Here is a 12,368-nt window from a genome sequence, read left to right as displayed (position 1 = left end):
CAGGTGATGAAACATGGCTCCATCATTTTTCACCAGAGACGAAGAGGCAACCAATGGAGTGGCATCATGCAAATTCACTCAAGAAAAAAAAAAAAATCAAAACCACACCTTCTGCTGGAAAAGTTATGGCTACAGTGTTTTTCGATTCCGAAGGACTCTTGCTTGTGGACATCATGCCAAGTGGAAGCGCCATAAATTCTGATGCATATGTGACGACACTGAAGAAATTTCAAGCTCGACTGAGTCGTGTTCGACCACATCGGCAAAAGCAGGATGTTTTGCTGTTGCACGACATGGAACGGCCACATGTCAGCCAAAAAACCATGGAAGCGATCACAAAACTCGGATGGACAACACTGAAACACCCACCTTACAGTCCTGACCTGGCTCAATGTGACTATCATCTCTTTGGGAAACTGAAAGACTCTCTTCGTGGAACAAGATTTCAGGATGATGACTCCCTTGTGCACACTGTCAAACAGTGGCTCCAACAGGTTGGTCCAGAATTTTACTGTGCGGCTATACAGGTGCTGGTTCCAAAATGGCGTAAGGCAGTTGAGAGGGATGGAAATTATGTGGAGAAATGAAAATATTGTTCCTAAAGGATGTATCTACACACTGTAAAACTTTCAAACATGTAGAATAAAAGATGGATTTAAAAAAAAATAGTGTGAATTTCTTTTGGAGTGACCCTTGTATATTCTTAGGAAAATAGACACGTCTACACGCATTACTTTGTGTGGCCTCGCTTGTGTTCTGTGGTAAAACATGATTTCATTCAGGCTGAACCATTGTTCGTTAAGGTATGTATAGTGTACTGGTAAGCATCTGAAGAAAATCGTGAGACCCACTGAAACTCATCCCCTGTACCTACAGAGACAGTTTAGTCAAACCTTGAAGTTGGTTGTTTCTGTCTGCTGCATAAGCTAGTTGAATTGCTGCAGATACGTGCATTTTAATACTATCGTTTGGTTTCATAATGTTTGTAAAATATTACCTAGCTTGTGCACTGAACTACTGGCTGATTTGGTATTCGACCTATGGTAACAAGGTGAGGATCCGTTTGCCTGTTTTTTTTCTTTCTTTTTCTTTCTAATTGTGGGATGTACTAAATGTATGTTGCAGCTAGTTTTCCTCGTACTATCTTTAGGAAATGCGTGGTATTTTCTGATGCAGTTGGAGAACTGTTATTAATAGTTTTAACGCACAGTATTAATGTTCCACAGTTATTCATTCAACGGTTTTATGAACGGCTTTAGGCTTCGTAGGCCATCGTCAGATAACTTAATACTAAAGTCCACACAACGTCAACTAAAATTCGTAGCTGCACAAGAAGTGTTGTAGAAAGATACGTGGCATTGTATGAATATATAGATACTAACGACAAGCATAATGTAATACCTAAAGAAACTCTGAACAAATAAGTCGTGTATTACAGTATATTCAAATATTAAAACTATGTGAATGTACAAGCCAAAAATGTTGTACAAGTGAGTAATGGACACAGGCTACTACGTCATGTGGACAAACTGGTGAATGTGATGAACAGACAGAAACAGAGGGGGCGGGGGCTGGAATGGACGAGAAACAAGTCTGTGCAATGTGGGTGTGGAACAGTTATAAAAAGGTTATTATCTACTGGTGAGAAAAATAATAACTGGCTGCTGCGACTCCAACACGCGTGAGTAATAGAACTGTGTTTATTCGTTAAAGACCAGGTCAGGATTCCTTGATTGGAGTTTATTAATGTCCTGAATGTCAAGTAATGTTAGTTTTCTGTGTTCCTCCATGGAGAACATCACATTTCACATCATATGAATGACACTAATTCATTGAAGGAAGGTGCTCTTGGCTGCTACTTCATATGCTTCGTAGTACATTTTGAAGTGTTTTCAACGTCGTCGCCACTTATTTTGAGTTAAGACGGTTCTGAAAAAAAACTGGCCTTTCAGCAATGTTCTTAAATAGTATAGGTACCAGAACTGCTCATTTATCAGTGATTTTCATAACTGTAACTTCATTGTCAGGTGGCGAACCTAATATACTTTTGAGTTCTCCTCAGGGGACTCCTGCCCATTGCGGTTGTTTAGTTTTAGGGCTCAAAAACCACCAGGACCATACGCGCCCATGTCAAAACTGCAGAACACGAAGACAGAGATAGGAGTTAAAAACGACTACAGGTCAATCCCAATAGACGGAAGAGAAGACTGTTAAAAACAGGGACTTGGAGAAAGGTCTATAAAATACGCCATAGCGAAACGGAGGTCCAGAACTACAAATTAGATGACCTGCGCCATACTGCTACGATGAATAAAAAGTAAAACGCTGTCAACAGCCCGCGCGTCGTTCTCTAAAACGTCCGATAACTCAGACTGCTAACACAAACGAGAAAGTAAGCTGTTAAAAAAAGGGCATTCCGTCAGGAAATGACGGACCGTCAAAAGTTGAGCGCAATGTGCACAAAATGGTGGGGGAGCACCACTTAACAAATGGTGATGGCTAAAAAGACAGTGGCTGATACGCAACCTAGTTAAATTGATCTCCTCGAGGCGAGAGGGCAGAGAGGAGGTCGCCCAAGACGCTGGGAGAGGCTTAATAACCCGGAGCTTGTCCCCTCGAAGGGAAGATCAATGATCATACCAAAGTGACACCAACTTCTGATAGACGGCAACACGGAGATCACCGGAGACAATGTGAGAACTAGCGGGCTGAGGTACGAGGATTGCAGCCTTGGCAGCAGCATCACCAGCGTCGTTTTCTGTCAGACCGACATGACCAGGAACCCACATAAACATCACAGTGTCTTCCTCAAGCGTGTGCAAGTGGCAGCTTTCCTAGACCCGTTGACCTAAGGGATGGACGGTGTACAGTACGCAGAGTCTGTGAAGAGCACTAAGAGAGTCTGACCAGATGACGCAATTGAAAAGCCCGTGTCGCCGATGTACTGCATGACCCATTGAGGAGTTTAAGGGGCGGAAGTATAATGAGCCACGGTCGACAAGGCACCATTCCGGGGGTGCGTCGAGCCCTATAGAGGAAGCAGTCGCTGCTGCTCGGTCGGAGGCAACAGGACGCACACGGCCGCTCAGTCCCTAGAGCCGGACAATACGGGACGATATGCCGAGCCCATGACTGCAGCTGAGCGAGAGTACCGACTTCAGTGTCATATGTGGCGTCTGTTCTCTCAGACAGTCTTTGGTAAGCAATGCCCAACATGAACGTCAAGGGTCCCAACAAATTTCCCTACGCACAACTGAAGTTAATTCTACATCCGTCGATGACGCTACATCCACTATAACATTTTGAGTCCTCCCTCCCAAGGAAGCCTTAATTCGGATAAATTCTAGTGTCCGATACCACCCGTCGGCTTTGACCAATGACGTCATACGTGAGGCAAAGATGCTGCAATTGACGCTCTATGAATGGAACGGATCATACTCAAAAACAAACGAATGTAGCATGGCATAAAATAATACATTTAACGCGACTATTATTTACGCGCGAATTTTACTTAAACGAGTTGAAGATGACTGAAATAAATAAGATCACGAGAGCATATATTATATTATGTTATATTTTCCACATGTACTGCAAAAACGATCTAAATAATGAACCGTCGAATAGCTGGAAGCTACGGTCGCAGGTTCGAATCCTGCCTCGGGCATGGATGTGTGTGATGTCCTTAGGTTAGTCAGGTTTAATTAGTTCTAAGTTCTAGGGGACTGATGACCTCAGAAGTTAAGTCCCATAGTGCTCAGAGCCAATAGCTGGAATCGGTAACTAAAAGCAATCTATGTAGGAGGTCATTTCTAGTCATAGATTCCAATATTACTGTTTGTTGCGCAAAAATCTTATAACATGTCAGAAACTTGCATAAAAATGATCTTGTTAGTGAGCTACGGAATAGTGCTAGACTTTCAAAAAACGAAAATCTTTACACACATTACTGCACACGCAAAGAAATAAAACACAAAAATGATCAAACCTTGCAACCGATAACTACGAGTATACTACACGAAAGTCACACCAGCTACAGTAGCTCCAAGTAACACTCGGTAAAAACGATACACCAGGAGTGACAGTAAAAATAAGAGAACTGTAGCAGAAACAGCGAAAAGGAAAACATAAAAATGGCTACATAAAAAGAAACTTACCGCATATGAACTTCAAAAGGAGTCAAAGATCGAGGCTGACAAGAACGAAATAAGGACATAACAAGAAATAATAATGTTAGAAGGTCAAACTGGAACGGAAGAAGCAAAATCCAGAATAACTAATGAAAAAAATAATAAGAAACACAAACTGCCAGGCAAGAATGAGGTACCACCCAAATCAGTTCTTCCCTACCACCCGCCCTCAATCAGATGCAAAATTTTAAAATAATAAAAAAATGAAACCACGAGTCAGTCACATAAACCCTCCGGCAAAGACACAGCAATACCCCTCGGCCCACAATTGTAACCAGAAAATATTACAATGACAGAAATACCTCCCTCCAGAGAAATCAAAAAAGTAGCACTCGCACAATACAGTAATATAGAAAAACGCAACGTAAAACAAGAAAAAAGTATCAGACCCACCAACACCTAACTAACAAAATGAGGCTTGTACGTTTTGCTGACTACTTTCATAAATGCAAGAAATAAACAATAACCTTTAGGAATGCTCTTCCTCCAACGGTATTCATCTTAATGGCCTTGCAACACTAAAATTCTTCTCTTTCCCCGCCCGACAACAGAGTTTACGGCCCTCCAATACCCCTCGATATTATTAGTACATGCCCCCATCTTATAATCTTTAAACTGAATATTGTGATTCACGACCAAATGATGATAACCTCCTGTACGAAGCAAACCCATCCGACATGACTACAAAACCTGCTTCCACATATTATTCTATTAAAGATGTAAAGACTTTCTTTGTTCGATTTGGTACAACCTTAAATACATCAGCACAATCTACTCCAGAAACTACTACTCCAAAAACCCATAGCCCAACAACCTCGTGCCCCATTTCGTACTTTCTCTTTCCAAAATGTGACTCATCTACTTCAACTATAACCCCTGGATCCCCCATTGACCCCCTATACTTCATAAGTTCCCCACAGACTTCTCTACAAAATGTGAACCAGTCGACTACAGAGTAGATTAGCATGACAATTACTTCTAAATTGAGCTTCGATCTTTCGAACCACGCCCCCCTACGCATGGATCTCCATATGTTATTTTTTCTGCACCTCCACATGTATTCGTCGGAAGTTCGTGATAACGCAACCTTCGTCAAAACCATACAATTTCCACAGACACTGCACTTGCAAAATTCAGCAATGACGCCCAATGGTTGCAAAAATTTTATAGTTGAGTTACCCTCACGCATTTTCTGAAGCAGAATTTTCGCAGTAAAAGCAGCTGACTCATCCATAAAGAACAGCGTGAGAAATCAAGACCTTATAAATCACGACTACTTTCATTAGCAAAAGATGCCTAAAATAAATTGCGAGATGAAAACAAAACACGCCCGGGTTCCCGGGTTCGATTCCCGGCGGGGTCAGGGATTTTCTCTGCCTCGTGATGACTGGGTGTTGTGTGATGTCCTTAGGTTAGTTAGGTTTAAGTAGTTCTAAGTTTTAGGGGACTGATGACCATAGATGTTAAGTCCCATAGTGCTCAGAGCCATTTTTGAAAACAAATAGAATTTGTAATGTACGTGCGTAACGAGGAAATTCAGAGAAATCATTTAACGTTCATCGACAGTAATCTGCGGCACAAACAAAATAACATCACATACTACGTCATTGGTCAAAGCCGACGGGTGGTATCATACACTAGAACAGGCTCATCCAAGAATTGCGCCCCGCGGGCGCAAGACAGTGTAGTTCAGCGCCCCGTCCGCGACCGTGTGTCGCTAGTATCGCCATAGGAGCGAGAGAGACAGCTGCGGAGCGAGTGAGACCGCACACCAATGCTCTGCGCTAGACTGTCTGGCGGTCAGATCTAACGTAAACAAAATATTCTACTTTAGAAATAATTTTACGTAGGGGATATAGTGTCTCATTCTTAGTGTTAGTAGTTACAAGTGAGTATTTTTTGTTATACTTCGTGCTACAATTTTTTGTATCCCTTTTCAGAGTTTAGAAATCGGATCCTTAGTTTTCTGTTTTGTACGTAATAATTTTAACTGACCAAGTTTGAAAACTTATTAAAATAGAATTAAGGTTATAAAGCTCTTTAATTCTTACAGTCAGCATTGTTAAAGAAGACAATTAACATTTTACACGTTTTTCTTTTTCGAGGAAACGATTTTGTCTAGGCTTGGTACAATATTCCGTGAGACTGCTAACCTCTAAGAATTGGTCAAATTTTTATCGCCAAGGAATGAACGGTTCTTAGTTTTAGCAAGCTTTAAAAGAGAGAAAAAGCGCTCACAAATATACGTGGAACCACACATTGAGAGAACTTTGGCCGCGTGCTTGTGCAAATGAGGATATTTCTCTCGTGGAAGAAAGCTGTAAAAGTCATCCAAAGTTTTACATATAAGAAAGCGGTCCTTCAGGCGGATATGGCACTGTAGGTCAATCAGCTCTAGTTGAAGCACTTGTGAGACGTCCTCTGCCCGAAGGGAAAAAGGGCGAACAAATATATCTATCGGCTGGCGTTCGGGCGGTCCGCACGGCCAGCTAAGCGGCACGGCTCGGCCTCTGCAGCAACATACGAATTCGCCCGGGGCGCTGACCGCGGGCGATCGCCGGCGCTAGCGCCCCAGGGGCACAGTTTGGACGAGCCTGCCCTAGAATTAACCCCTAATTCAGTCATAAATTTTGCTTGTTACCTGAAAGGGTAGTAATTTATATAATAAGCATAGTCGATATACTAGATCCAATGCTTTTTAGAAGTCAGGAAATACTGCCTCATCGATTATTTTCAGGGGGTCACGTGAGAAAAGCGCGAATTGAAATCTATATGCAGACTGTGGATTGCCGAATGGCAATAAGCGAAGGTGAGCTGTTGGTAGTGCCGCCGGCCTACCTTGATTCTGTCGACCCTCCTGGCCAGCCCCACGACGGTGAGCCCTTTCCTGAGCAGCGCCTGCACGACGGCGGCTCCTATGCCGGAGCTGGCGCCCGTCACCAGTGCGACGCGGCCCGCGTACGTCTCCATGGCAGTGCCGGCTGCTTTCCGCAGAGCCACAAACTGCGCGTCCAGACTCCAGGTCGCCCACAGCGCACTGTGGCTCCCGTAAAGGCCGGTTCCCACTAGAGCGCGGCAGCGCGTCGTGCGGCAACGGCAGCGGCAAGCGTTTTCCGCTTTGACGCGGCGGCTCGCGGAATTGGCGTTCCCATCTGGAAGCGGCAGGCGCTAGCGGTAGCCAATGACGGACAGCTACTGAGGTACGGGTCAGGACCCACTGAAACTCCCGGTGCGTTTGAAAAACTATATCTTACACCTACATGGAGGAAAGACGAAGTTGAGTGAAGACATACCAATTTTTCATTTTCTGTACAATGTACCGTAATACAACGACTGACTGAAACAGAGGGAGGAATCCGCTAGAATACGAATGGATATCTTTGAGAGAAGAAGTGGTCAGTGCAGCAGAGTATGTGAACGGGAAGAAGGTACAGTAGAAATCGTTAGATAAAACGTGATATATTAAATTTGATACGAGGGAAAAATATAAAAATGCAGCAAATAAAGTAGGCCATAGGAAATAGAAATGTCTAAACAAGACGTTGACAGAAAGTCCAAAATTGCAACGCGATTTTGCACTTGGAAAACATAAGAGAATGAAAATGAGAAAGAACAAAGTAAACTTTGCTCAAAGGAGAAGCAACTGTCAAGAACTCATTTGGCAAGTCAGAACTAAGCAAATAAGAGAAGGCTAGAAAGTGGAAGGAATATGTAGAGAGGAGAGGGGGAGGGGTTGTACAAACTAACATAAGCACAATGTTAGATTCCTGTGAGATGTCTGAACATGCAAGGCAATACTGATCCTACCACTTAGCTAAGTAGACACACTGAAGAACTGCGAAACTGTGTTTATAGCATTTGCATGTTAAGAGAAAGGTTCTGACAATCTTAATTAAAACATTCCTTGAACCTCTGGAGATGTCATCGATAAAACACAGGGCCACAAGATTATCTACAACTTGTACAGAAACCAAATTGCATTCCTGAAACTTGAGTGACTTGAAAGGGAAGCAGTAATTGAGAAGGCAGAAGTAGAGAGGATATAAAATGAAGACTGTGAATAGCAACAAAAGCGTTCTGAAAAAGAAAATTTGTTCACATCGAATATAAATTCTAATGACTGGGTACTATTTTACAAAGGTATTTGTGTGGAGTGCGGTATTTGTGTGGAGTGCAGCCTTGAATGTAAGTGAAACGTGGGCGATGAACAGTTCTGTCAAGAAGACAATGGACGCTTTCAAAACGTGGTGATCAATAAGAATGCTGAAGATTAGATAAGAGGATCATGTAACTAAAGAAGAGGTACGGAATTAAATAGAGGAGGAAGAGGGGTAAGTTGACAGGACATATTATGAGGCATCAAAGATTGAGGACAAAAGGGGTTGGGTGATAGTATTATGATAATAATCATCTGTTGAAATGCTATTCGACTATTTTATCTATTAATGTAAGCAGTGAATTTACTCTTCCATGCACTACTGCACAAAACATTTAAACCAAAACTGAAATCAGCTGAACACCAAATCTTTCAACCACTGTCTGACAACTACTGCATTCACTTTCAACTTTCTATAACTATCACTGGCTAGCCACACACACATACAGATATAAGGAGAACAAAAATAAACAAACATTAGTTTTCAGCATATAATTCTTTAGGTTGGCAACATGTACATAAACAAACCAAACAGGAAGGGACATGAGGTGAACACACTGTAGTTACGACTTCAAATCAATGTTTTCGGTAAAATGTCTACAGCTAGTCACAGAAGAAAAAAAAAAGAACATGAAAATGTGCTTATGTTCCATAATCTAAGTTTTAGTTCAACCTCCAGCATGTGACCAGGTGAGGGGAAACGCAGATGTCCGCCAAAAACTCGATTCACTGTAAGTAATCAGTTATTCACGTAAAAAAAGATGTGAACTGTTTTATGATCTGCAAGTATCACATATCAAAACAAAACTGAATCATTCTAGATTCCACCGAAGATGCCTTAAAGTAAAAGGCGAAACGCGTCTTGAACCAATCAAGTACACTGGATAAAGAAAAAAACGTTCGTTACTTCCAAAGGAAATAATCAATAGCTGTAGATAATTAGCAAATTACATCTTATGACATACCAGCAAATTAGTCTCGGTTCTCATTACACATGCTATTAAATGCTGTTTAAAAAATTCATCTATCCCTTCCGAAAAAACTGTAGTTTCTTTCATATCTTGGTAGTTAAACAGATTTTGGATATTTATCATGCGACGAAATACATGAGTTTTTACAAGTTATCGTTTGCAAAAAAAAAACACGTTTCGATTTCTTGAACCGTTTACGAAATTTGCAGTTGATACAACCACATGGTTTACGACGAGCAGGACGAAAGTATCGGTCGCGTAGCGAGCGACCCGCGCGCGGTCACCGCACAGCCCGTCCGTCGACATATCATCCAATATCTCGAGAACGGTGATAGCTATCGTTCTGCTCTCAGCTTTAAAAACAATTTCGATATGTTGACTAAATTTCATACGCAATAATGTATTACCTAAAATGAATTGTACGCAAATTCCACGCAATGCGTTTTTACCTCTGCACACTCATTCAAATTTCGTGTAAAGGTTTACGTAAATGCGACACAGCAAGTAACCACGACGAATAACGAAAAGAAATTCGGTCCTTTATCGAGAGAAGATATCAGGCTGTAACATGCCCAAGAATCAAATTTTTCTACCGAATAGTTTCCTTGGAATCGGATGATAAGTATTTCATAGCTGCCGCCGCGTCCGCGCCAGTGGTTCGGCGAAAGTTCGTGTGGCCCGGGGGTCCGTACCTGACGTCACGCTCAGCGCGTTCTGTGATTGGCGGCGCGCACCTGGAGCGCGGCACGCGGCAGCGGAAGCGGTTCGACATGGTCAAACCGCGACGCAGAGCCCGCCGCGCCTTGCCGCTGACGCCATTTCCATGGCAACCACGCCGCTGACGCGCCGTTTTGACGCGCGGCAGCCCTAGTGGGAACCGGCCTTAAAGCGCTACGCGTGCAGTATCTGTGCCAATGACGCCGCCTCCCCCACCGTGTGTACCTGCTTTCCGTTCGCCGTCCAGTGAAACGAAGCCGTCAGCGTCTCGGCTGATTAGGCGCGCCTCCGTGTGGAACGGTGTCCTTCTTACCTCGTCTGTGTGAGTTGGGTTGCGCAGCCACTGACAAATAATAGCTGGAACGTAATGATTTCCGAGGAAACGGACCAGTCCGTGCTCGACAAATGAAAAGAGCTGTGTAGTTGCCTTTGAAAATAGCAGTTGCCTGAAAAAAAAAAACGTTTTAGAAAGAATGGATCATGTCCAGGGCAGATTTCCACTAATAATGTATCTAAAAATTTCGTAATAACTTTTGTTTACTTCAGGAAAATGGTTCAAATGGCTCTGAGCACTGTGCGACTTAACTTCTGAGGTCGTCAGTCGCCTAGAACTTAAGAACCAATTAAACCTAACTAACCTAAGGACATCACACACATCTGTGCCCGAGGCAGGATTCGAACCTGCGACCGCAGCGGTCGCTCGGTTCCAGACTGTAGCGCCTAGAACCGCACAGCCACTCCGGCCGGCTTACTTCAGGAAAGCCGGGTCAACTAAAGAAAGGGCTAAAACCCGTCGGCTTCGACCAGTGACGTCATAGTTTACTCATGGACATTAATGTGTTTATTTCCGAGGCATAGATAATGAATCAGTTACCTTCTGTGACGAGACGTCATCATTGTAAACTGAGATAAATGAAAGTGTTTTTAAAAGAGAGGGCTACACAAGGCGTACGATTTTTGGCGCTTGGATTAATTTAAATCATTTGTTCCAATTCATTCGGTACTTATATGCATTCTTAGTGAGTTTGAGATATTTTGGAAGAATTTTTTAGTTCTGGACAGTTTTTGCTTTTTGATTTTAGTTTGTAGGTATAGATTTAACAGCTCAACTGAAGACTGGGATGTTGGTGCAAAAAAGAAAGGAAAAGGAAAAAATGACAGAAGTAACGTTAGCATGGTTCAAATGGCTCTAAGCACTATGGGACTTAACATCTGAGGTCATCAGTCCCCGAGACTTAGAACCACTTATACCTAACTAACCTAAGGACATCACACACATCCAAGCCCGAGGCAGGATTCGATCCTGCGACCGTAGCAATAGCGCGGCTCTGGACTGAAGCGCCTAGAACCGCTCGGCCACAGCGCAACGTTAGCATGGAATACTTCAGTTGACATATATGAGTTCTATCCCAAACTTGAGTTGATCTGAATAGGTTAACTGCAGTAAGGGATACAAATTTAACGTATGTCGACTTTTCCGCTTTCGCTAGCGCTAGTATCCTATTCTTCAGGCCACCTACGTAGATCAACTGAAGTACAGGATACAAATTTACGGGTGTTTCTTCTTTCGTCTGCGCTACTACAAGCATCCCAGACTTCAGTTGACCTATATAGGTCAACTGAAGTATGGGATACGAATTTTTTTTTTCGCCTTCGATACTAGTAGTATCGACTGAAAATTATCATAGCAGTACTACCGATGGTGAAAAAACCTACAACAGTAAAATTTGTATCACGTACGTCAGTTGACCTATACAAGTTAATTGAAGAATAAAATGCTAGTGCTGGTGAAGGCGAAACATTGCGACATACGTAAGATTTGTATCCTGTACTGCAGTTGACCTATACAGGTCAAATGAAGAACAGGATACTACCTTCGTAGTTCAACTGTGCTACAGGATTCCAATGTTAAGTATGCCACTTTTTTCGTCTTTGCTAGTGTTCTGTCCTACTCTTCAGTTGACCTATATAGGTCAACGGAAGTACGGAATACAAATTTTTCATATGTCGGTCTTTTCACCTTCGATAGTTCTAGCATCGACTGAAAAATATCGTAGTAATATTAGTACTAGCGAAGGTGAAAAAAAGCGACAGCTGTAAAATATGTATTCCTTAGTGCAGTTGGGGAACACTGCTTCACGTCTTCCATATTCATAGGAATAGACAAGTCAGGTCGACTGAAGAATACGATACTAGGACTCAAAGAAGCGAAATACTTAAATTATGTTCGAAATATGAATGTACGTGCCATATGTCTACCACTTGTTTCCACTGTCCTACATTCATTTGTTTCTTAATACTCGTCTTTTCTGTTAAATCTGTGCAATACATCATCTT

The 12,368-nt window shown here is 42.5% G+C and overlaps 2 protein-coding genes across 4 annotated transcripts in view; one reads left to right on the top strand and one right to left on the bottom strand.

Annotated features, from left to right (window-relative positions):
- Positions 1-7,235, bottom strand: part of LOC126457000 (farnesol dehydrogenase-like) — a 52,525-nt gene extending 45,290 nt beyond the window's left edge. Inside the window, exon 1 of the mRNA XM_050092967.1 lies at positions 7,026-7,235. Within this exon, the coding sequence (XP_049948924.1) occupies positions 7,026-7,157 (132 nt within the window). The 5' untranslated portion in view covers positions 7,158-7,235. The remainder of the gene's footprint in view (positions 1-7,025) is intronic.
- Positions 1-12,368, top strand: part of LOC126456997 (dehydrogenase/reductase SDR family member 11-like) — a 604,547-nt gene that overhangs the window by 229,984 nt on the left and 362,195 nt on the right. The gene's annotated exons all lie outside the window — the stretch shown is intronic.

Source organism: Schistocerca serialis, chromosome 2, assembly GCF_023864345.2.
Source record: "Schistocerca serialis cubense isolate TAMUIC-IGC-003099 chromosome 2, iqSchSeri2.2, whole genome shotgun sequence".
Lineage (NCBI taxonomy): Eukaryota > Metazoa > Arthropoda > Insecta > Orthoptera > Acrididae > Schistocerca > Schistocerca serialis.
Note: the sequence above shows the minus strand (reverse complement) of the source record. Positions and strands in the feature narration are given on the sequence as shown.